Here is a 26,036-nt window from a genome sequence, read left to right on the forward strand (position 1 = left end):
TTCTTTGAATTTGATGGAACAATTTTGAGTTTTGTCTTATAATAAAAAGAAAAATTTTGTCCTAATTCTTTGAATTTGATGGAACAATTTTGAGTATGATATCCATGACGGATTGGTTTCTGTTATTCCCCTAAACTAATCTTTAAAAGTTATTAAAAATTTTAATAAAAATTTATGACATTCTTTAAAACAATTCTCTTGTACTTTGTATGAGACAATGTCTCAATCAATGTAAAAATTAGGAAAACAAATGTCCTATAAAATCTGATTTGTCAAACCAACATCAATACATCATCGTTTCAAATGTAAAAACAAAGAGAACCGTTAAATTATATTTCTCAATAGTGTTGTCGATCTTCTTTAGTGTTTTGAGTGATTTTTAAAGTGCACAAAACTGTTGTAACTATACATCTTTACTATGCAGAGAAAGATGTTTTAGTACAACTCGAAGATGATTTGATACACACAAAGCAGCCATTCATAAATTCATATATCACGCCACATGAGAAACATTTATATACAGTTAAAACATTAAAATACCATAATTCATCACTATCCAATTAATTGGCTAAAGATCACTTGACACACCATCTGATATCTAAAACAAATCTTCTATAAACTAAACATAATGGATTCAAGCTAAAAACTTAGCAAAATTGAAACTAAATTGTAATTCATATGTATAGTTTTTGCCTCATTAGTGCGGAGCTAATCACAAGAAAAATAGCTCACAGTAAGAGAAGTGTATGCAATTTCCATGACCAAACATGCCTTTTCACTTGAATTTGTCGAATATTGACACCTTAAACAAAAAATGGTCTTTCCATTGATTAAAACCAGCAAAAGGGATAAGACCACAAAATAATGGTAGAAACACAAGCAAAGTTGCATAGAACCAAAATCGGCGAAACCAATATGGAAGAATTACATTCCGATTCGATTTTTGTGATGCAATGACTGGTCCATGAAGTATTTGGAACAAAGTGGGAGTGCAGACAATTGATAAGAAGTGCAGCATGCAAAGAATCTCCCAATATAAGAGCCACACAGAACCATTCCCTCCCAAAGTATCTATACAAAGCTTTCCACAGTAGCCACAAGCAACTCCTAATAGCAAAAGGATGAAAGTAACTGGCATTGTCTGTGATGTTGTGGTTGATCTTTGGATTAGCAAATATGCAATTGCGAAAATCATTAGGATCCCGAATGCCATTCGGCTCATAACTTGAACTTGACACCATAAAACATGCAACTTTGAATCAAAAGAGATCATTGACTTCGGAGTCCACCAGGATTTGGATTCCTAATATTGAAAAAGGCATCATTAACATTTTCCAATTAAGACAATGTTGGATTAACATGCAGCTGAAATTACTGTCATACTATCAAAATGGAGACAAGTTATCAAATGTATCTTCTTTAATCATGACCTATACATCATTAAAAAATTAGATAAGAAAATCTAATTCGATTTCATTTATATGCTTCTTATATGTTTCTGACATTGCAATGTTAGAGCAAAATGCAACTCAAGCTAGAAAAAGGTACAATACCAACCATTACTACCTAGTTTATATCAGCTGAAAGGGTTCCCTCAAGCAAAATTAATAGAGAAAGCTTATAGATAGATCTATTCCAAAAACCAGACCAAATTGTCCTATAATTGCAAAACCAAATCCTCATAGATAGCCAAAGTTAAACATGACATAACAAAGCACTGAAGCAGCTGAACCAATGGAACGAAAAGAAAAAGATACACTTGCCTTAATTGGAGGGCTACACGATGCAGTAGATTCAGCGATCCGTTCATAGGAATAAACGTAAGCACCATACAAAAGTGACGAGGACATGACAAGCAAACCGGCAATAAGAGAGTCTATGCACTTCTTAATCAGTTCACCATGTCTCAGATCTTCTAACTGATTCTTAAACTTTTCGACTTTAAAAGATGCCTTTGACATTCCCATTGCCAACTTTGATCTCTCTAGATGATTCAAATCAGAGTTGAGAACAAGTTGCGTCTCTTTCAATTTCAGTTTTTTCATTGCAAGTGCAAGTTCTAATGTCTTGAGATCATTCAATCGACTTTTCTCCATAACAGATTTCTCAGCAACACTCATCATAGAATTATTAATTCCCGATCCACACGAGATTGGAGAAAAAGAAACCATTTGGTTTGATTTCCTGTGCAAAGTAAGGTCGTGATTGACTGAATCCAGATGAAAATTCTCCTCGACCTCTTTGCAATTATTTGATTGATCATGGATATCTTCATGCAACACACCCTCTGAATTACCATCTTCAATGACAGAATCACTTGAGCAATCACCTTTGTCAAGAGTCAATTTAAAATTTGGAAACTCCATCTTCCTAGTATCAACATGATTACCTTCATTGCTCGTGGATGATTCGTAAATTAATCTGAGAGTACTCAAAGTGCTAGTGAAAGATTGTTCAAAGTTCCTAGTCAGACCATCTAGTTTGTCTCCGAAAACCTGTGGCCGGATAGGCAGTCAAAACAAGTGGCATGTGGAAATTACTTTAACAAAATGGATTTCGCTACATGTTCACATGAACTGCTAGAGAAATGCAGTAAAACCACAATCAAGGGATGAATCAGCAATCGATGTTGTGCTTACATTGGCTAGAGATTCTTTGATGGCTGATGTGCAAATCTACAAGGAACCCAAATAGTGGAGTGGTCAAGGCTCAAATCGAAATTAAATTTACCAATAAATAGTTGAAGGAAGCCTATAAAGATAGCCTGATGACTCTCATGTGCTAATACCTAATAGACAGATGATTTTAATACTCTGTTCCTAAATATAAGCTCTCTTTGTAAAATATTTGCCTCTAAATATAAGTCTTGTTTCAAATGACTATCCAATTAATACTACTAATCTGTCAATTTATACTACTATTATGTAACTCTAAACATGAACTAAACGGTAATTATAAGGATCATCTTTACATAAAATGCACATATTAAATACACTGACGAGTGTTTCGGTGGATCAACACAACATATGATACAACATGGACTAGTGTTTAAAAATCAGCCGAAACTCTAATGATGACCAGCAACACTCCTCAGAAATAGACGTTTGAGCCCTCCTCATCCCTACACTTGAGATTGTGATTTATTGATGTCGGTTTGATGTGTTCAATTTTGAAGGACAAATACTATTTTTCCCTTGTTTTATCGAATGATAAGCATTCAAGTCATTTTCTCAGCTCTGAGAATGAGGAGGACTACGAACATCTACTTCTATAAGACAACGTCTCTCGTCGTTGAAGTTTCGAACAGTTTTCTTGATACATGTAAATACACTACATACTTTTCTTGATACATGTAAAAATGACAAAAGGTGGTTATAATAATTGACCTAGTAGTAATAAATAAAAGCTGTTACATTACATCCCATTTTTCTTCCCTTTGTTCATCGATTTTTCGCAAACAATTTTAGTAGCCTTGAGGTAATTTCTGGAAATGCTTGAAAATGAACATACTCTAAAAAAATGCATAAAATCAGAGTAAGATTTAATTATTTTTCAAGAAAGTGACCAGACCAATGATATATGAGTTGGAGAAAGTGTATGAGCTGCTGCTGCATCTCTTCTATACAATACCTTAACAAAAAATCAAATATATAAATTAATTAAATAAGCTTCAATATCAATATAATATAACTGTAATTTAAAAAAGAAAAGTGAAACCTCGGCCATAACAGCGGCAAATGACATTCCAAGAGGGAACCCGATTGTGGATACATGATCAGTCCTTTTACGGCGTATGAGGACTCTAACGATTTTTCGTCGTTTACACTTGCCCTTGGGTGATGCATGATACGACGTCGCTTCGTGTAATTTCTTGCGTCGTGTTATGTGTTCTGGTGTTCGAAGGGATACGTTTGAATTGCAGTCGGAAGAAGAAGAAGAAGACGACAAAGTGGTTAGAACATCCATGGAATTACACGACGTCGCTTCGGGTCATTTTTTTGGAGGTAAATGTTATTGGGGACGTACAATTGAAAATTAAATCATTAGCTTAATCACATACAACGAGATTTTCAAGTTTTATGTTTGTTATATTTTAAAAATAATTATTACTTATTTATTAAATTATTTATAAAATAACTAAATTTTTTTCTATATGTCCAATATATTTTGGTCTATCGTTTTTAAGTTTTTTATTATCTCTTCTTGTCGTTCTTTATGATATAATTTCTCTATTTTACATTGTCTATCTTGTCGTTAGTTTATTAAAAATTAAAGACAAAACTGGAACCAACACGCGACAGATGACAGTTCGGTCGACGATACTGACACAAATGATCGAATTGAGAGTGAGATTGAAGAGAGATATTTTCGCGAGGGTGAAAAAATGGTAGAGAGTTTTTCTCACTGTAGAAGTATGGCAAGAAGAACAATTTTCTTTGGTGTCTGACTGGTTTCGTGAGAGGAAGAAATTTTTTAGGTTGATAATAAGTTTAATTTTAATTAAAATAAAAAAATTATTAAACTTAAAAGAATTATTTTGAAAAGATAAATATATTGATATAAATAATTTAATCTACTTAATATATAATATATAAATAATGATGGGAGAAAAATAACACATTTATTAATTAAAAATAAAGAGAACTCTTATTTTTCTAAAGTACCATAAAAATTGTCAATCTTATTATGTTGTTTACGGAAAATATAAAATGCAGATAATTATTTTTACATGCCTAATTTTATCATTTTATTTTATTTTATTCTAATATATTAAACAGTTCTACACCAACATTTAGTGAAAGATTATCGTTTTCTATATCATACAATTAACTTTAAAATAATTATACAAATATGAGATGGTCCGACAAAGAAGTACAATTATAGATGTTAATGTAAACTTATTTTACATCGATAATACATACACTTTAATTCTTTTTATTATTCAATTAAATAATAAAATTGTAAATAATTTAAAATAAAACTGAAATTTTATATTTAGAATTATTGTTTGTCCTTTAACGAGTTAAAAAGTGTCCAGATGTAAAATATTTCAAAATAAAATAAAAATAAAAATTTTAAATTTTTAAATGATATATATATAATTTTATTTTAAGAGTATTTTATAATTTTATATTAATTATATTCTATCATATGATTATTGTGTGTATCTAAAATATAATGAGATTAATTAAATAGTACTATTTATATTTAATTGACATGAATTAACTTCATAAATGAAGTTCTATACTATAAGATTAGTCTTTGGCTCATTTCCTGATACCCTACTACTCATGATTGTTTTTTTTATTATCCTTTAATTAAGTCATTTAATTATTTTACACATATTAAGAAAATTGTATCAATGAAAGAGATAAAATATTACAGTTATTAAATTATTCTCAATAAATATTAGTGTATTATCAATGTGATAAATGCATAGTAAAAAATATTGCATTGGAAGTTATCCAAATAATATTAATAAAAATGTATAATTGAAAATTGTAATAATTATTTATTTGGGATAATTTTTTAATTATAAATGAGACAATTAAATAACACTATTAATAATATTAATCATTGTTTCCTACATAATATTAATCATAACACTATTATTAAATAACACATTAAGCAGTGTCAACAAATTACAAATTAAATTTACTACAATAATAACACTATTAATAATATGTAGGAAACAATGATTAATGTTATCCATTTTAACTGTTTAAAGAAAAAAGTAGAAAAAGTGATTGAATGCATTGGTAGTAGATAATATTTTAGTTTGTGTTGTATGATTGAGAGGCAGAAGAAAACTCAGTTTAGTTGCTTAAAAGATAAGATTTAGAAGAGGATTTAGAACAAGTATGATAAACATCTATCTAAGGCAGACATAAAGGTCTTGGTAGCATATTGTATGAGTGTGTTTCTTCTTTTGTTTGCTTTTGAATGGGAGTTAGAGAGAATTGTTAACTATTTATGTTTCTTCAAGCTATGGGTGACGTAGTATCTACTCTTCTTAAGGGGTGATTAATTAATTAGCAGAAGTAAGATGGCAAATTGGAGATGATTTTCAAATTATCATTTGGAAGGAGACTTGGCTCATATGACTACTAATGCTTTTCTTACAAACATAACCCCTATTAATATTGGTGGAGAAGAGCTTTGTGTATGTGATCTTATTGGTCAAGAAATGAAGATACTTGGAAAACAAACGTTTTACACCCTTTCTTGCATAAGAGAAAGACTTTGAGCAATCTCTAAAATTCATATTTTCTTTACCTCAACGATGGTACCATAGTTTGAAAGATGAGCAAGGATGAACATATTTTAGTCATAGTTTGGAAGTTGAGCAAGGATGAACAAATTTTAGTTGAAAAATATTTGTGTAAATATTTATTTAAGTATGTTTAGTGACTCGAAAGCTATGTAACATTTGAAATTGTCTCGTCGAGTGTTAGAAATATAGTTGATTTTAGTTATAAGGATTTGGTTAGATGAATTAGTTGTAACTTTCTTGTGAGTTAGTTAAATGTTATTACAAAGTAGTTAGTAGTTAATCATTCATATGCTCTATAAATAGAATATGATATATCTATTTTACACAATCTTTTTCAATTAATTCAATATATTTTGAACATTAATTCTTAAGAGTATCAATATACTCTCTACTCATCAACATGATCTTCCTCCACTTTGATCCATGAATTTCAAACATCGTGCGATAATTAACTAATACTGAATGCCAAATATATAATTAGAATGAAAGTAATGAAAGTGATTAAATCTTACCGTGATCAATCTAACCATCAACAAACAAAGTTACTAGAAGAAAATATTATTTATAACATATAGTAATAGATTATAACATAACATAAATTATGAATTGAAGAAACTTGTGACATTGGTATCTACCATTCAACCCTATAACATAGATTTGGTGGGATGATTCTATTACCACTTCCATGTTCTGTTTCAACATCACCACCACCTCCAATCTCATGAAACCTCTTTGAAGAACCATTAGTATTCACTTGTTGAGAATAAAACCCACCAATAACACCATCATTAACAACTTCAATTGAAGAATCATCTTGTTTAACCATAGAATTACTCTTTTCTCCCTCAATTTCCCTATAATTATTAAGATAAACTTTCAAAGGACCAACATAATTTTCAAACCCAAGTGTTGTCATAGCCCAAAGAAGATCATCACCGTTAATCGTCTTCCTCTTTTCTCTCTGACACTTATCAGAAGCTTCACCTGTTATGAAGCTTATGAACTCAGACACACATTCTTGAACCGTTTCTTTCGCTTCTTTAGAGATTTTTGCATTTGCAGGAAGTGCTCTTTTCATTATGCGGCTCACGTTAGCAATTGGTAGAAACCTGTCTTGTTCTTTTGAGGATGAACTGTCTGAGATGTTTCCTGATGTTGGACTTCCTACTGGACTTGTTTGGTTAATTCTCTTATTACCTGTCATCTTTAATTAATTAACAGAGATAATTAATTAATTAATTGATACTAACTATTGAGTGCAAGTGTGTGTGTGTATTTATAGGGGAGGAAAAGTTGGGGAAATTAATACATAAAAAAGGAAAAGTGGTTTGATGTATGTGGAATAATATTGGAAGCTAGAAAGGAAAGGGTGATGGGGAAGAAGATCACAAAGGGTGGTCTTTATATATCAATTGATTGGACTTGCTTGGTCATAAAATTTAATAATTAAATAAAGAAAGTAAGCAAATAGTTCTCTTGTTTAATGGCCATGGATAGTTTGAAGATTTAAATAAGATCACACCTTCTTATGATATACATGCATTTATAGTTGGAGTTTAATTTTTTTTTATATATTTTGAGTTAAATTCTTATAATTATACCGATTTTCTTATATACTTACCATATGGCAAATGTTTTTTGAATTAAATATCATTGTGTAATCTTCATTAAATCCTAATTCAATTGATAAAAATGTCAATACTGCTTTAAGTTGGACATAATGTGTTGAGTTTGAATCTACAATTTTGTAGTTATATATAATTTTTTTATAGTAATTATATCATTTTATTTATAAATAAAAAATAAAAAAATATTATAGTGAAATCTTGTATCTAATTTAAACGGTGTAAAAATTATTTATTATGAGTTTGAAAGGTGATTTAATTAATATAAATTAATTTATAGTGAGATATAAATTCACAACACTTGATTAAAAATGAGACTTTTCGTTTTAAGTTTATTTCAATTAACAAATGTTAATATTGTTAGGTTAATTGATTTGTCTAAAATTTGCAATGTAAGTTAATTATGATAATATTTATCATCTCTTATAAAATAAAAATAAAAATAAAATATTACTATTTATAAGACTTAGATCAAATTAAAAATGTGGAAATTATTAAATTATATTCACAAAAAAAAAATGTCGCATCATAGATAAAGACAAGAAGAAGAAAAAAATAGAAAATGAGACTTTACTCACAATGCTACTTGTACACAAAAGCGATGGTTTAAGTGGCACTTTGGTTGGGCAGAACCCACTAATTTTACAATGATTTTTGTTTTTTTAGAAAGTCTAGCTGCAAAACTATCACACATAGTTATAAAAAATTGAGAGATATTGGGTTAATAAAAGTCTAATATTTTACCATTTTATGTGATTAATTATAAGATACAATTTTAAGAATTGTCAAGTTATAAAATCGGTTTATATTGATAATGCATTTATTTTATTTTTTCAATTATTAGATATTAAGTGTGTGCTTAAAAGTTCCTTATGTATATATAATTTGATTGATAATTGCTAGGACATTAACATGTGGAGGTATAATTTGATTGATAATTACTTAAAGTATGTGAGTCTTGTCAAAAAAAATATATATATATATATATATATATATATATATATATATATATATATATATAAAATAATTTTGAAATCTAATAACTTAGATATTTATTATTAAATATTTTAATACGACAAAAATCAATTTTATTTATAAAAAAAAATGTATCTTTCAAAACTAATTATTATGAATAGTTTCTCAAAATAACATTTTATTTTAATCATTTTTTAAAATTTTATTATTCAAATAATATTATAGTAAAATAGATAAAATACTTAAAATCACTTAAATTAATTTTTTATTAAAAGCTTTATTTTCATTTTTTTTAAATATTATAAAAAATAAAATACTATAAAAATTATTTTTTAAACAAACAGACCCCATATGTTCACCATAGCACTACAGATTAGATAAGTGGGTCCATGCATCTTATACCAAATATCCAATAAATCAAATATTGAAGGCTAAAATAGAAGAGGCAGGAAAGTTCAAAGTTTTAAGTTGGAACTTATTCAATCCTCTAATGGACTAAGTTCAAAGTGGTGTGTCCTTGTGTTTTGACAAAATCCTTTTTATATATCCCAAGGCCAAGGGGCATCTATAGTTGAGGTACGTACTTGGAAAAAAAAGAGAAAAGTTTTTCTAAATATGCATCAACCACTACACATCAAAACAGTCATTGCAATCTATATGATATAAGTGAATAACTATGGAAATAGTTTGTTACAAGTTACAACACACATATAACATTTAAAAAAAATATATCAAGTCATACAGCGTGTCAAACATATTGAAACTATTATCGTTTAAGATAATTAAAATTTATTTAAAGAATTAACTTCTTTAAATATACATTTTTATACGCATTATTAATAAGAGATTGAACCCGATATTGTGTCAAACATTGTTGGTGCATGTTTTGTTATTTGATGTTGGCTTTTAATTAGTTTGGAATTCTTAATTAGACTCCATAACGTGAACTATTAGTACTTGTTGCATGTTATCTTTGTACGGTTTTTAAAAAAGGGGTAAATAAAAAAGAGGCAACAGGGATATATGCTTTTCACTTTGCTAATTTGCTTTTGTGTTGCTTTGTCTCACTGAAGATTCTTCTATCACATACATAATTGCTGGACAGTATCATCTCGAGGCATCTCAATCCTTAGTCCCAATTTTCTTCTTTTCCAACTGACCCAACAATGCATTTATGTTATATTACTCTAATGTTAACAAAATTTATGTTTAAATAATTTTTTTTTGGTAGTATTTTTAATTTTGTTTTTACAAATTCAAAAACGATTGTTTTTTTATTCCTGGTGCTAGTTTATTAAGTCACAAGTCGGTGATTTTATTGACCATATGACACCTAAAAACTATAACACTAACAATTTTTTTTGAATTTGTAAGAATTGAATCCAAATAAAATAATTTATAGAAAGTAAAAAAAATATATTATAATTGTAGAAACTAAAATCATATTTAAATTTAAGATCTATATAGATAAAAATGTGAGTTAAATTATACTTTTGATCCATAAATTATTTTCAAATTTCAATTAGTCTCTTAAGTTTTTTATCTATTAATTTCATTTTTTTTTCTTTAAGTTACATTTTTTTTTACGAATAAGTTAAAAATGTTAGATAATTTAATCTTTAATTTTTTGTTTGCTATATTATATTCTTATAAGTTATGAATATTAGATATTTTAGTTTCTCTGAGTCAGAGAAATTAGACGCTTTAATTATTTTTATAAATGTTTAACATTTATAACTTAAAAGATCAATTTGTTCAATTTTATAATATATATAAATAAGTAAAATGAAATAATTAAAAAAAAAAATAACGACTACAAAATTAAAAAAGTTTAATGGACTAAAATGTCTAACATTCAAATTTTTAAAAAAAATAAAAAAAAATAAAATAAAAAACTTAAAGAAATTAAGTATAATTTAGTCTAAAATGTGACATTTTTAGCTTTTGCATTTCCCTGTATCGAATATGTCTATAACTGGCTTTGTTCTTTGATGAGTTCCACCCTGTCAAGTTTCACTACTTGGATTCTGAGGATAAAATATCAGAACCGATCATAATTCACAAGTTATCAAACAGGCTTGTGACACATGGAACCTTTTCAAGCTTCAAATCCACTGTTTATGTATATGTACTAAAAATATACATTGAACCGGCTCTTATTACGTATTATCTTAATTATTATTAGATATTATTTTAGAGGTGCAAGCTGCATATACAAAATTCAATTATTGGATGTGGCTTGGAAAATAGGTTATATGCATTCACTATCACAAGGATATGTTAGTATATATTATATTATATTATATTTTAGTTTGAAAAGATTGGAAAAATTGGGTGTCATACCCAGAATTATATTAATTGAAATTAGCTAAGGTATGGGATTATTAAATGTATAAAACATGACGCACACAAAAAGAGAAAATTTGTCAAGATGTGAATTATGAGAGCCTCCGAAGAAAATGATTGTTGGCCAATGGAAATTTGAAGTCAAAATAGGAAAACTCTTCAAATATTCAATCCACAAAAAATTGGTGTGTAACCAAGTTAGCCTATGGGATGAATTAAGTTTGATTTTGGCAGGAGATATGAAAATTTTGACTAAACTTTATGGTCATAAATAGTTATAAATAATTAAGAGTGTATAAAACTAAGATTGATTTTATCATATTTTTTTTACGAGGGTTTAAATAATTGGTCAGATCAAAATTTAATGATGAATTATGGTGACAGTAAGAATTTAAAGTTGTGTTAGTGACAAGTGTAACTTATGACAATCCATATATTAGTAGTATAATCGATATAAATAATATAAATTTATGAGAATACTTCAAAATCCACCAAAAAGTCAAATTTTCCGTGCACAAAATATATATTTTTTAGAATTGTGAATGTTAATATTGTTAGTATTATGTTAACTAGGGAGATCAAACCCTAAACCTTATCCCTTCTTCTCACTTCAACCACTAAATTAATTTTCTATACCCATAACATATATCTTCACTAGTTACAATCGATTAAATAAATATTATATAGTCCATATTTGATTTCACATTGTAAGTTATATTGATTTTGTCAATTCTACAAAAGAATTTATTTACATTTATAGTGAAACTAAGTTTCATATGTTCACTTACATGTTGTATGCTAATGTTAATTTTGAGGAGAAATTTACATGAATATCTCATTATTTAGATTCTCTTCTAGCTGTTCACCAATTTATGGTTTCTTATACTTTTGCTGCAAATGTCTGGTTCCTTTTTTTGTTGTTGTTTTTATACTAGTAGCTTCTAAAGCCTAAAGTTGTATATGGTGTCTAGCTGTACTTCAACTTGGATCCCTTCATTCCTTCCATTAATTAGAACAAGTAAAGTTGTCCATATAGAGTGCTCTCCATCTTCCAGCTAATTAATATTCACTGATTTAATTGGAACACTCTTCCATGCATAAGTTAAAATAATAAATCCAAAATCTTAACCTTTTTTAAGAATTCAGCAAAATTAAATTGATTATGGCATTAATTATTGTCCATAAACTAATAACATTACTTGTAGCGATATTGGTCAAGTGTGTACATTATAAGCATATACGTTTTATTCTGTTTCTTTTTTGTTCTATACTTTATTCTGTTTTTTATAGTTTGAAAAATATTTGTTTGCGTTTGTTAATATCGTATGGTAGCTAAATACGTAATGTGTGAGGTTACATCACGATTGCTTACATGTATTGGTTTTTATTTATATAAATAGTATTCACTTGTGGTTATGCTTGTAGCTCGAGGATTATTGACAACTGAATCAAACAATTCGAAGATATTAATTAGTCTATGGTCCATTTAATTATTATATATTATTATATGCTATTTGCAAATCTCTGCTGGTTAATTTGCCGGCTTTCAGAGACAACTAGAAAGTCAAATAACATCACAATCAAAACCCACAAATATGGTGCACTGTATATTGATTCGAGATCGGAATCGCAACAGGCCGTATATATATTAATTATTTATAACCCAACACTTAGACACTCTTTGGTAAGGTCCATAAGTGAACTTCTGAATTTATAATTTATTAAATTAGTTTATAATTTTGTTGGATTAAATGAGTTGTATTTGATAAATAAGATTTTCTCATAAGATTATAGTTTATTTTGGGTCATTATTTTAAATAATGTTTGAGTTTATAATTTTTTATACTTTCATATATTTATAATTTTATTAATTTATTTTTTTATGTAAAAAAAAAACAGATCAATGCTTTCAATCTTTATAAAAAAAATTCACAGCAAAAAATTTAACTTTATGTATGGCAAGATTCTCTGTCACATAAAACACAAAATTGACAAAGACACGCATGAATAGAGTTATACTCAATTTCTTTAACTTTTTTGTCAAAATAACTCAAAAAAATATCATCTGATTTTCATCTTATTCATAAAGTTATTATAAATCATAAATTATTACTATTTATACACATGAAATTTACTAAACTTTTGGATAACTCTTCTAAATTTTTTAGTAGTTTATTGGATTTTTTTTCATAAAAGCTTAATTTATTTATTTTTTCATTCTCATTTGATTATATAACACTTTGTTCATTTCCCTCTTTTTCTTTCTCCATTAAAAATTAGTTATTTCTCCTTCTTTCTTTATTTTATTTTGTTCTTTCTTAAATTTCAAGTTAGAATTATCTCATTTTGATGATGATAATAAAAAAAAAAAATCCCATCAAACAATGGCCTTTAAGGGCAATATATTTGCCAACAAAACTCATGACTTCTTCAATATTTTGATATCAACCTTATTTTAACATTAACAATTTTCGTCAAGTATGAAAAAAAAATAGAGTAAAAAACATTATTTAAATTTTCCTCTTTATCAAACTCAATAATATATATACACTATCAAAATATTTGTTGAAATTTTTTGAAGAACATCAATAATATTTGGTAACCAAAGTCTTTCTTTTTAACCAAATCGATATTAGAAAAAATGCAATCAAAATTTACCAACAAAAAAGAAATAAGGTTGCTCTTGTTTATTGAGAAAAAAAAAATCTATAATTGGATTCTCAATTAGAAGTACAAGCTAATAATAACAAATGAATTACACATGATATTTGATTAAAAAAAGGCAAGAAAATATTTTGCATTGAGTTGTAGACTTAATTCAACATCTATTAAAAAAAGAATAAGTAAGATTGCATTAAAATCTTTTTTGTTGTTATTTCAAGCGAATAATAAATCTTCAAAAAATCTTTTAGCTGATTTATTTTTGTTATTTCAAAATCATTTAGTCGATTTATTTTGACATTTTATATTATTTGTAATCAATATTGTCTTTTTCGACATTTCTTTCTTGAGATTTTTCATACTTGAAGTGTATTAATCATATTCTAATTTGAAGATGATATTAGATATCTTAGTTGGTTAGTTAGTTAAGTTACGCTTACTAGTTAATTATTTTACACTAGTTAGTTGTTTATTTAACACTAGTTAGTTGTTTATTTAACTATACAAAATGTATGTAACTTTTAATATAATTCACATTATCTCAATTATTAATATTATTCTATTTACTTTTCTCTATTTCTCATTTATTAATAATTTAAATATAAAATTATAATAATAAAAAGAAGAAGAATTTGAGAAATAAGTGGAGTCCAACCACATATACATTTACAAACAAGGGCAAACTTAAAAAGAAAAAAAGATAAATAACAAGTAAAAATATTAAATTAAAATAAAGAATTAAAATTACGATCTAAATATTATTTCATATTTTTTTATTAAAAGTAAATAGTCAATTTAATTTACAGTAAAAATCACGAAGACATAGTTGATTTTTTTTGGGTTTCCTGCGTATCTATGGGTCTAATTTAATCTATATATGGTACTTTTAAAGATCATCAATTTTAATTCTCAAGGACTAAATAAATTTATAGTGAAAAAAAAGACCAAATAGATTTCAGTATTTTTTTGTTAAAAATTATTTTGAGAAGGAGAAAACTGTATCCATGTTCCTAGTATGAGTTTAGATATATTTTCTTTTGTATTCTCTCAAAATGTACTTGTCAATTATTTATATCATCAAAATATATATTTGGAATGCATTTGATTTGTTAAAAAATAGTCGACATGACAACTTTTTTGTATCATGTTTTCATTCATAAATTAGTCATGAGACTCCACAAAACAGATATTAAAAAATGTGACGAAAATAAGAATTTTTGTCTCTCTTTGAACAATATGATAATTTTTTGTCCGACGTACAAACTATCAAAAATACTAACATATCATTTTTATTTTCTATTAAAAAGTTATTATATATCTCTACTCTGCCATCTCTCTATCTTTCTCTATTGTCTCATGTCTTTATCACCCCCCCTCTCTCTCTCTATATATATATACCCATCTGTCACTCTCTTATTTTTTTTCCTTGCTTTTATCTCTCTCCTTCCTCTTAATTATCTATCTCTACACCATTTTGTTCTCTTTCATCTTTTTTTTTTTTATTAATATTTGCATTCATATGTGTATATATATCAATAAATGGTATTATAGTAAAAATTATATTCTTTTGTCCAATGCATAGACATGTTAAATAAAACACAATGCAAAATTATTTGTTTTGTACACCAATCATCAAAAAATATAGTAGAGTACAAAAAATTATCATGTATATACTGTTGTCTTCAATACTTATTGTTTTGTGAAATCAAACGCACTCTTAATATTGAGAGAGAAAAAAGTTGTCCCAGATTCTTTTTTATCTAAAAAAAAAGTAGCACCCTATAAGAATATACATAGAAGCAGCAAATATAGGTTTGGGCTTTGGAAAAAAAATAAAAAAGAAGATGGTGGGAAGCCCGTAGAAATTGAAACAAATATCTAACACGCACCAAGTCAAGTTATATTGTCACTGAAGAAAATTTATATTCCCACACCCCAATAAATATCGTAACCAATCAATTTGAAAAGATACTATCGTAGAATAGTATAAAATGTTAACTTTGAAAACTTTAAGATTTTTATACACTTGAAAAGACTGATCGAATAATTAAAAATATTAAAATTTATAATATTGTAATGACTGATTCAATTGATCAATCACTTTTTAAAAGTTTTGAGAATTTTCATATAATTGAAATAACCATTTAAAATTTTTCAAAAAAAATGATCGATGATTAGACTACGGAACGAATCAATTCAAAAAAAATATCCTCAAAATTAATTGATATAAGAGATAAATTTAAAAAAATATTTGATAATATAGAGGTGGGATTAGAAATTTCCATCACGGAATGGTAGCCGTGAATTGTAGCACAAGAACCACACAGGAAGAGTAAGCACAAAGACCAAAAAGTACAAAAATAAAGTAACTACCACGCAGCAATATATTTTGTGGCTCAGGACACAACCCGCGAAATCTCCTCACCAATCACAATTCTCCAAAGACTTTCGTAGCTCATCTTTAACTTGCCACGTGTCATCTCCTTCTTCATCTTTCCACTTTTGTCCTTTTCCCTTCAACTACTCTTCTCCTTCTTCTACTTCTTTCTCTGCTTCTACTCTTTCACTCTCTCATTTCAATCCACACTCCATGAAAACTAGGGTTCCACTTTGACACCCCCTCTCTCTAGTAACCATTGATCAATGGCTGCGTCTTCTTTACTCTTAGCCGAACTCAATTTTCTTGCTCCTCAAACCACACCAAAACGTCGTCGTTCTCTCTCTACATTTACCTCTTACCGTTCCGTTTCGAGTCACAAATACAATGTTACTCTCCGCACTCGAATTCGCGCTGTCAAAGAAGAAGGTGCATTGCTTGAACAAGAGTTGACCGAAAGAAGAGTGAGCGATGTGAAATGGAGTGGAAACGGAGCTGTTACAAGTGTTGTAAACGGTAGCAATGGCTCCGTTAAAGGTTACGTGAATGGAGTTGCAAATGGAAGCTTAGTGAAGTATGTGAATGGCAATGGTGTGGCGGTGGAAGTGGTTGAAGATTTCGTGGCAACATCGAAACGGAGGGAAGATGGGAGGAAGAGGAAGTTGGAGGAGATTGGAAAAGAAGATGCGTGGTTCAAACGAAGCGAGGAACCACAGGTTGAGGTATGTATGAATGTATGATTGTGCAATGTTGTTTCATGACTTTGATGTTGAAAAAAAGAGGGGAAAATTAAAATGAATTGTATGCTAGATTAACTGAGTGAGAAAAGTTAATCACTTGATTGGGCTGTAGTGGTTAATGAATCTCGGTTAACAATGAATTATTTGGGAGAACTGGAGTTCGAATTCTAGGTGGAGCAATTTTTGGCCAAACTTGACTTACTTATGGCCGAAGTCCCGATTACTAGGGCTCTATTTCCCTGAGAACAGGAGGATTCAAACCAGAGAAATATTGAACGAGTGAGATGAACGTGTGTGTTTTTTGTTGTTGTTGCAGGTGGCGGTTGCGCCTGGTGGTCGTTGGAGCAGATTCAAGACGTACTCAACAATCCAGAGAACATTGGAAATTTGGGGATTTGTTATTAAATTTATCTTCAAGTCTTGGCTGAATCGTCAGAAGTTTTCTTATAAAGGTTTGTTGTTTCTCATCCGTGGATTATGACAGCTTTTCTTGTTACATTCCAGTGGAAACATGCAGTTAAACAACAGCATCTTGTATAAGTTCGAATTAGTTTATGCATCTCAAGGACTATTAGGATGACTTATTTGAGTTTGTACATAAATATTTGTGATGCTGTTTGGTAGAGCTTATAGAAATAACTTAAGAACGTCTATAAACTGTTTTCAACTTATTTCCACAAGCTTTCTAGGATAACTTATGAAAACAACTCATAACTTATATGGAAACAATTTGACTTATTTTATCTTTTGTTATAGACTAGAAATAGCTTGTAAATAAACACTCATATGACAATTGCTTATGTTATAAATGTTTAATTAAGCTAGTTATCCAAATTATTTTAATTGAGAAGTTTATAGACTAATCAGACTGTGTCTAAGTTTGAAGTGAAAAACCCTTGTTTTTCCCCACTTTTCCTCTTTAAAGATGCAGATGTGGTGCTTATGAATATGCTGAGGTTGCCCATTATTTTGAGAGCACTTGGGCAGGCAGATTTATACGTTAAATTTGACTAAACTTCAATTTTGTTTATTCATTAAATCAACGTGTAAATGACTCTGGAATCATGAAGTACCTTTATTGAAATTTGAAGAATTTTAGCAGTGACTATTTTTATTATTTGACTCAAGGATATTATTTGCAGGAGGAATGACCGAGGAAAAGAAAACCTTAAGACGAAAGACCCTTGCCAAATGGCTGAAGGAAAGCATTCTGCGATTAGGTCCTACATTTATCAAAATTGGCCAGCAGTTCTCCACAAGAGTGGACATTCTTCCTCAAGAATATGTTGACCAGTTGTCAGAACTTCAGGTTAAATTGAGTTTTGAACAGTGCTTTTAAAACCATTTCCCTGAATGGAGATATTTTAACTTGCTTCTGATGTATCCAATTTGTTGTTAATGGTATTTATGGTTTCATAGGAAAAATAGGAAACTTTCCTAGATTTTAGATTGTTTTCTTTATTTGTTGTTTGGCATTCTATTTTTGACATTTGATTAGTCGTTTTGTCGTCTTATGTTCCTCAAAAAGTGTAAGAATATCTATTAGACTTTTGCCTATTTAAACCTCATTACAATCTGTATTCAGATAATTTAATTGTTGTAGAAAAGGATTTTTTATGGAAATATGATAGAAGTGAATGTCAGTACTTGTGTACCATTTAAGGTTGCATTTCTTTAGGTCCTAATTTTCTGTTTTTTTGGTTTAGGATCAAGTTCCTCCATTTCCCTCGGAGACTGCTATGTCTATTGTTGAGGAAGAGCTTGGAGCTCCTTTGGCTGGCATATTTGATCAGTTTGACTATGAGCCAATAGCTGCTGCAAGTCTTGGTATTATACTTTGGATGTATTTGTAATAGAAAATGTGCAATCAAAGCAGGAATACGGGTTTAATGTACCTAGGTTTTAGTGTAATGTTTGCTTAGAAGAGAGAAAAAATGAAATATCTTTTTCCCCAATGCAGGTCAGGTTCATCGTGCAAAATTAAGAGGACAGGAGGTTGTTGTCAAGGTGCAAAGACCCGGTCTCAAGGATCTTTTTGATATTGATCTTAAAAATCTTAGGGTCAGTATTATACTTGATGCTGTGTGCATATGTACCATTACTGTTTGATTATTTTATTACCTTCTTCTCGATTTATCTTGTAACTTTTGGTAACCTGCAAGAATTGACAAGTCTTTGAAATTTGCATTTTTTTGTATATTTTCTGTTGCATGGCGTGTTACCAGCTTTTGAAGACTTACTGAATTTCATAAAACACTGATACTTGGGTCTTCTTTTGGGTCTCCAGGTTATTGCTGAATATCTTCAAAAAATTGATCCTAAATCAGATGGTGCAAAGAGGGACTGGGTTGCTATTTATGATGAGTGTGCCTCTGTTTTATATCAGGTGATGATATTCTGGAAAGTTGCTTCACTCTTCTACTTGAGATCAACTGAAAAAAAATCATACGTGAAAGTTTTCATCGTATTGGTATAATCTGTTGTGAATTAAATTGCTTAGGAACGCTACATATTGAGTTTGATTAGGTTCAGGTGAATGGAGTGGGTCAAGAGGCTGACTCTGCTTTTGGAATGGCATATGGGAAAACCAAGGAAATTATTTTGGGTCATGAAAGGCTTTCTGTATCAAACTCCTAGAACTCAGAGAACATAAATTTAAAGGAACTTTTATATGCTTTAGCAATTGCTGCAGGTTGGGGGTGGGGGGCAGGTTTGAGTTGTTGATCTTATGTGTTCTCTGCACATCCTCAACTTTATCTGATCCTGTTAATGTAACATGAATAAACAATTTTCAGGAGATTGATTACACCAAGGAAGGTGCTAATGCAGAACTATTTGCAAGCAACTTTAAGAGCATGGATTATGTGAAAGTCCCTTCAATTTTCTGGGATTATACCACCCCACAGGTTCAACCTTCATTTCTCACAGAAATATAGAAATTATACATCTTTACCACTGTTACTTCTGTTACATTTCTTCTTGATCCATAATTTTGTTATTTTTTCCAATGCAGATTCTGACAATGGAGTATGTTCCAGGGATTAAAATAAACAAAATACAAGCTTTAGACCAGCTGGGTGTTGACCGGAAAAGGTTAATAGAATCTGGTTTTCTGTATGCAAATATGACTATTGTCATGTTACCTTTTACTTGTGTGCATCTTAACTACTGATGGTGGCATCAGCAATTCAAATTAATTTAGAATTTTCTTTATCGTCCACAGGTTAGCGAGATATGCTGTTGAATCATACTTGGAGCAGATTTTGTCACATGGTTTCTTCCATGCTGACCCCGTATGTTCTTGTCTTTTGAATTGCTAAGTGATTTTTGAGTTTTTTCTCTGTAATGAATCTATTGTATTGTTTAGCTGGATAATTGTGTGCTGAAGCTGATGTACTAAGTTTACTATTTTTTGAATGTGCTCTTATACTGCAACATTCAGCATCTGTTTCCCAAGGTGCAAGCAGCACGCTGTTTGTGTCCTAATGAATTATCATATTTCGTGATTATCTTTCAGGAAGTTCGATTAGATGCTTCTTCTTGTGGATAACTAATATATTCATTGTCCATGCAGCATCCTGGAAATATTGCAGTCGATGATGTCAATGGTGGTAGATTGATCTTTTATGATTTTGGTATGATGGGAAGGTATATTCTTCATCTCTTTTATATATTTGAAATATGGATTTACAGATCGACCATTTTAAGCTTAGTGAGATGATTGCCTTGCAACTATGATCGGCGTTGCACCTTACAGTATCAGTCCAAATATCAGAGAAGGTTTACTCGAAGCTTTTTATGGAATTTATGAGAAGAGTCCTGATAAGGTAGTAAAGATACTGTTTTTCCGGATGGAATCCCATAATGTCATGAACCCTCTAGTATGATATTCCATTCTTTGAATCTTAATTTATTGCCAAATGAAGCTTATGCGCTTATGCAGGTCCTTCAAGCAATGATTCAGATGGGCGTTCTTGTCCCAACTGGAGATATGACTGCTGTTAAACGAACCGCACAGTTCTTCCTCAATAGGTAGCTTATTGAACCCATCTAGTGGGAATACATCCAAAGTACGAAACCTTGAGAGACTGAGCAATAGTTTTTCTATCAGTTAATATCTTTGCATGAATCGTAAATTATTGATTTCATTGCCTGCACAGGCTGCTTAAGACCACTATAAAAGTGTTATAAATAGGAGAATCTAATATTTGAAGTGAAATTTTTTGCTCATTACGTAAAATAGTGATATCAGGGTTTGCTTTAGTCGTATGTTCAAACTGCTCCAACTCAAAGGTCATAGGTGTGATTATTGTTTGTTGGTTTCATTGATAAGTAAGTACCACCGTTGTCCACATTGAGGTTTGTGACTTGCTCTGTGCTTGAAATAAGGCAGCCTTTTTCACAAAAAAAAAAAAGAGGAAATATGATATTTATTTCAAAAATTTACTGCACATCTCTGACTAAATGGAAATATTTTAGGTTTATATTTTCTTTTCTTGCTAACATTTTGGTTTAGGAATGTTATCTGTACTGAACTACTGATTAGTTATGTTAGCAGTTTACTGCAATATTTGACTTTGAGCTCTTCAATTTTATTTTTCTTTAGTTTTGAAGAACGCCTTGCTGCACAAAGGAGAGAGAGAGAGTTGGAAGCAGCTGAAGATGGATTCAAAAAGCCGTTAAGCAAGGAAGAAAAAGTAATGAAGAAGAAAGAACGTCTGGCTGCTATTGGTAATGCATCGAGTTTAATTATGTCTATTTTTATGTTTAGATTACTTGACATGCATGCATACTCCCGATTAAGAAGAAGCTTTACATTAAGGTCCATACTCCATACAAGTATCAATAAGTCTACGGTATAGCATCCTTGTCTCATCCGAAATACCAAGTTGATACTTTCTCTAAGAAATAGCAACACTTGTCTGTGTTGGAATAGGTGTTACTTCAGGTCATTGATGCCTGCTTGATTATCAACTACAATAAAAATATCATATACATACACCACCAAATAAATATATTTTGCAATGGTAAGAATACTGAATGATCTTCATCACAAGTCATCCCAAATTGTTGAATGACCTTGCTAACTTTCCAAATCAAGCACGAGGCAACCTTTCTAAAAAACACTTCTACAATTTGCCTAAGACCCTAAAAAAGTAAATATTCCGCCCCCCAGCATTTTATGTTGAAAATCATAATGAAATAAAAAGGGGAAGAAGAATGATAATAAATTATAAACAGATAAACGATGCAATGGAGGGAGATGAAACAAGATAGAGACAAATTTGCAGAAGACCTAATATACCTTGAGCAACAAACCCTGGTGGTTGTTTCATGTAAATCTCCTCCAAGTCATCACGTAGGCTAACATTTTTATTATTCAAATGATGTAAAGACCAATGTTTCATGGAAGCCATAGATATGAAAGTCGAACAAAAGCCATTTGAGCAACCGATGAGAAGACATCCTCATAAACCAAGCCATACATTTTAGTATATCCTTTTGCCACAAAAACAGGCTTTCCATCGATCCATCTATCCTTTGGGGTCAATAGTTTTTACCCATTGACAACCAAATGTAGGCCATGCAGAGGGGGAGCGAGAGTCCATTTGTAAATTGCCTCCACAGCAAACATCTCATTAATGGTTGCATAATGCCATCTTAAATGAGATATGGCTTCTTGAACAATATTGGGGATGGTAAAAAATAAACATAGTTAGGTACAATGGGTAGGTTAAAGTCAATGACAACTCAATTATAAATGGGATGAGGATTAATGACAGAATATTTACCTTCAAAGGAAAGATTCCCAAAGCATATTTGGGTAAAAGCTGACCTCTTGTAACGTTTGTCCAAACAGGGCTTTCCCAGGGAAAAAAATGCTATTAGTTCTATAACTTTATGCAGTCCGGAGGCTTTTCACTTACTTTTCACTCTCATCCTTTAACAGGTGAAGATTTATTAGCCATTGCAGCAGACCAGCCCTTCCGGTTTCCTGCTACATTCACATTCGTTGTTAGAGCCTTCTCGGGTAAATAAATATCATTGAATTTAATGTCCTACTTTGCATGTTTTACGCATGTGACTGCTAAATAACACGTTAACTTGTTTCTGCAGTTTTGGATGGCATTGGAAAGGGACTTGACACCCGTTTTGATATTACCGAGATTGCCAAACCGTGAGTGTTTTCTTCATATTTTACAGACTTTTAAACATTGAAAGTTTTTATTTATTTTCAACCACCTTTGGTAAAGGGAATTTTTGCACCAACCACTTGGCTAATATGATTTTGAATTATGAGACCGGTTTTAAGGATCGCATCCCAGAGGAGCTAGTGCTGCTGCATAGTTTTGTTTTCCTGTCTTGTTTCTAAATCATGGCCTTTCAGGTCTCCAATGTCCTAAGATAAAATTAAAGTCTTCAATTATTCGTGTTGCATGTCTAACACAACTACCTCCTAGCCTTGTAGTTATGCTCTGGAGTTGCTGAGATTCCGTGAAGCAGGAGTTGAAGTTATCATAAAGGCAGTCACAAACTTGCTCTACTGTTAATGAATTCAGTCTAAGTATTGCTATTATGATTTTGTTACTCATCATTTTCTATATATACAGGACTTTAGAAAGAGGTGGGACAGACAATCTCAAGCCTTTTACAACTTATTTAGACAGGCTGACAGGGTTGAAAAGCTGGCTAACGTTATCCAGAGATTGGTCTGTATTGGATTTTGGTTTGCATAATTTGAGTAAATTATTTGATTTTGTATCTTTTGTTTGTTTGGGATTTCTGATATTGTAAATCACATCTTGTTGGACTTCACTTTTTCACAGGAGCAAGGCGATCTAAAGCTTAGAGTCCGAGCTTTGGAATCTGAGAGAGCATTCCAACGTGTTGCAGCTGTGCAGAAAACAATTGGGAATGTGAGTGAAGATGTCTAATAACAGTGAAATGCAAATTTAATTATTTATTGGGATCTGGTTTGAATATGATTAATAACCGGTAAACGTTCACATGTTTGTCATTTTTGATTTTTATGCATCGCCTTTCAAAGTTCAAAGTTATTATCTACTGCAAGTAACTGTTAGTTGTTGTGTGGAGATGCATGCAATGACAGCAACTCATGAAAATATGGAAATGAAAATTGATACATTTACTACTTCATGCTTACAATAAATAAGCTTACCTGTTTTTGCATTATATTAAGCTTGGGACATTTGTGAGTGACCTGGCATGTATGTGTTGGTTTTCAATTTGAAAAAGTATGAATCATTTTTTAACATCAATGTGATTAATCTTGTACTTATAACATTTTTTCAAGAGATGAGTGAATGATGGATGTCTATATTGACTCAAATCAAGTATATTCCATGCATTTATATATTGTAAACGACATACATGTTATTTGATAATCAACTCTTCTGGTAAGTGTTTGGCATTTGAATTTTATAAAAGACTAGAAAAAATGTTGGGATAATGCATACTCATTTCACCTTTTTGTCTATTAACAGGCAGTAGCTGCTGGGAGCTTAATAAATCTTGCAACAATTCTGTATCTCAATTCAATTAGGGTATACTATTCTCATCTCACTTGTCTTTCTCGTGGTGATTATCTCATCAATTAATTGATCATTTGCTTGTATTTTCTCATTCATTAATTACGTCTTATCTTTTCAGGGGCCTGCCACTATAGCATATTTCTTTTGTGCTATATTTGGTTTTCAAGTTCTCTTTGGCATTGTGAAGGTCAAGAAGTTAGATGAGCGGGAACGGTTGATTACAGGGACTGCATAAGCATCTACAAGGTGAATGTTGCTTTATTTTAGAAAAAATATTTAAAATATGAAACATCCATATTAAGACTATATGCAAAAATTTCAATTAGGTAATAAAAAGGATTATTTCGCAAGATTTAGAGATGATTTTTTTGGCTAGTATGTTGTTTGTGTCATGATCTCACTCACATTGGTAAGGTCGTGTGCGTCTTACCCATCCCAGACACAATGATGGGAGAGCGAGAGCCTTGTCCAATCGTCTGCCCTTTTCATGGTGTTTATTTCTGCTTCCCTGCTCCCGGTGGATACATAAGCTGCATACATTTGAGCCTCCTCAGATCAGACCTGACAGTGGTGGGAACTTGGTGAATACGACCATCCTTTTATAAATAGTTGTTATAACTAGAGGGTTTAGCTGTAAATGGTTTGATATAAATTAATTCTTAATAGCTCCTGTTGTACAAGTTTTGAGGTCCTTGACATGCCCCAACTTAATTATTTTCGTTTGATTTAGCCCATTGCAGTTATAGGATGGACATTTGCCCATGTTAAGATCATGGTCAAAAGTCAACCTTCAGAGCATCAATAAGCAGCTCAATGTAGTAGCCAACATCATGAAAGACATCAGTGTGCAAAAACATTCAACTGGAAGTTGCAGGTATATTGGAGGCTTCTTTTGTTCAACTGGTTAATTTGCTTAGAGGATCAGACTTGAGGTACTCAATCGGCTAGCCACATTTTTGTCAATAATACGAAACCCTCTCCTTCCATAATTTTATCCTCGAGGTCAAGTAACATTATTATTGTTTTTCTCTAGTACCTCATATCTGTATTAGTAAATTATATAGGGATTAGTATAGGTTTAATGTTATGAGTACCATATTGGTATAATATGGCTTCCAATAAATTGACATCAGGAAGCTATGCTTGTAACTTACGTACATAAATTTGTTCAATGAAAATGCAAGTGTATGTATTTACCAACCATACTTTGGAAGGATCTAAGTTCCTTAAGTTATGATAAATATGATTTTCCTCACTGTTATGTGAGAGTATTTGATTTGCTAAATATATGAATAATAATGAAGCATGATGAAATTACTTATACTAATGATAAAAAAAAATAAATAAATAAATAAAGCTCAAAAGAAAAAGCAAAAGACAAAATAAAAGTGTTGAAATTTGTTACTAATAAATCATGTGTTAAATTTTTGTTCAAGCATAATATAAATTAGTCAAAATGCATGCTCTGTTTTTCTTTCTTTTTAA

At 30.3% G+C, this 26,036-nt stretch overlaps 3 protein-coding genes across 9 annotated transcripts; 1 reads left to right on the forward strand and 2 right to left on the reverse strand.

Annotated features, from left to right (window-relative positions):
- Positions 1 to 462: 462 nt before the first annotated feature.
- On the reverse strand, positions 463 to 4,039 carry LOC101491467 (protein CPR-5-like). 3 transcript variants are annotated; one of them, XM_004503969.4, is made up of 5 exons: positions 3,718 to 4,039; positions 3,571 to 3,630; positions 2,640 to 2,675; positions 1,764 to 2,495; positions 463 to 1,303 (listed from the first exon to the last, which is right to left on the reverse strand). In XM_004503969.4, the coding sequence occupies exons 1-5, from the start codon at positions 3,964 to 3,966 to the stop codon at positions 776 to 778; spliced, it is 1,605 nt and encodes a 534-aa protein (XP_004504026.1). In that variant the 5' UTR covers positions 3,967 to 4,039; the 3' UTR covers positions 463 to 775. The 3 variants fall into 3 exon arrangements, with proteins under 3 accessions (XP_004504026.1, XP_073225512.1, XP_027191181.1); XM_073369411.1 differs by lacking the exon at positions 3,571 to 3,630; XM_027335380.2 differs by lacking the exon at positions 2,640 to 2,675.
- Positions 4,040 to 6,816: 2,777 nt separating this feature from the next.
- On the reverse strand, positions 6,817 to 7,678 carry LOC101492000 (nuclear transcription factor Y subunit B-1-like). The gene has a single exon (XM_004503971.4). The coding sequence runs from the start codon at positions 7,476 to 7,478 to the stop codon at positions 6,906 to 6,908; it is 573 nt and encodes a 190-aa protein (XP_004504028.1). The 5' UTR covers positions 7,479 to 7,678; the 3' UTR covers positions 6,817 to 6,905.
- Positions 7,679 to 16,326: 8,648 nt separating this feature from the next.
- On the forward strand, positions 16,327 to 25,756 carry LOC101492335 (protein ACTIVITY OF BC1 COMPLEX KINASE 8, chloroplastic-like). Of its 5 annotated transcripts, none has more exons than XR_189963.4 (22): positions 16,327 to 16,980; positions 17,315 to 17,450; positions 18,141 to 18,307; positions 18,705 to 18,825; positions 18,959 to 19,059; positions 19,286 to 19,384; positions 19,794 to 19,904; positions 20,012 to 20,091; positions 20,222 to 20,291; positions 20,573 to 20,646; positions 20,756 to 20,825; positions 20,942 to 21,030; positions 21,605 to 21,729; positions 22,949 to 23,029; positions 23,116 to 23,176; positions 23,468 to 23,522; positions 23,610 to 23,708; positions 23,826 to 23,915; positions 24,504 to 24,563; positions 24,670 to 24,797; positions 24,966 to 25,132; positions 25,282 to 25,756. XR_189963.4 is itself a non-coding variant. In XM_073370390.1 (21 exons), exons 1-20 carry the CDS (start codon positions 16,525 to 16,527, stop codon positions 24,784 to 24,786), a joined length of 2,262 nt encoding a protein of 753 aa, XP_073226491.1. In that variant the 5' UTR covers positions 16,327 to 16,524; the 3' UTR covers positions 24,787 to 24,797; positions 25,292 to 25,756. The 5 variants fall into 5 exon arrangements, 2 of the variants coding, with proteins under 2 accessions (XP_073226491.1, XP_004504029.1); XR_189962.4 differs by having other exon boundaries at positions 16,328 to 16,980; positions 24,991 to 25,132; XR_012163716.1 differs by having other exon boundaries at positions 16,328 to 16,980; positions 24,991 to 25,132; positions 25,292 to 25,756.
- The last annotated feature ends 280 nt before the right edge of the window (positions 25,757 to 26,036 follow it).

Source organism: Cicer arietinum, chromosome 6, assembly GCF_000331145.2.
Source record: "Cicer arietinum cultivar CDC Frontier isolate Library 1 chromosome 6, Cicar.CDCFrontier_v2.0, whole genome shotgun sequence".
In the NCBI taxonomy this organism is placed as follows: Eukaryota; Viridiplantae; Streptophyta; class Magnoliopsida; order Fabales; family Fabaceae; genus Cicer; species Cicer arietinum.

Coding starts and splice junctions, on each gene's coding strand:
- LOC101491467 (XM_004503969.4), bottom strand. CDS start 3,966: ATGGATGTTCTAACCACTTTGTCGTCTTCTTCTTCTTCTTCCGACTGC. Junction 2,676..3,570: donor CTCCAACTCATATATCATTG/GTCTGGTCACTT, acceptor GGTTCCTTGTAG/ATTTGCACATCAGCCATCAA. Junction 1,304..1,763: donor CGTGTAGCCCTCCAATTAAG/GCAAGTGTATCT, acceptor TTTCAATATTAG/GAATCCAAATCCTGGTGGAC.
- LOC101492000 (XM_004503971.4), bottom strand. CDS start 7,478: ATGACAGGTAATAAGAGAATTAACCAAACAAGTCCAGTAGGAAGTCCA.
- LOC101492335 (XM_073370390.1), top strand. CDS start 16,525: ATGGCTGCGTCTTCTTTACTCTTAGCCGAACTCAATTTTCTTGCTCCT. Junction 16,981..17,314: donor GCGAGGAACCACAGGTTGAG/GTATGTATGAAT, acceptor TTGTTGTTGCAG/GTGGCGGTTGCGCCTGGTGG. Junction 23,709..23,825: donor CTAACGTTATCCAGAGATTG/GTCTGTATTGGA, acceptor ACTTTTTCACAG/GAGCAAGGCGATCTAAAGCT.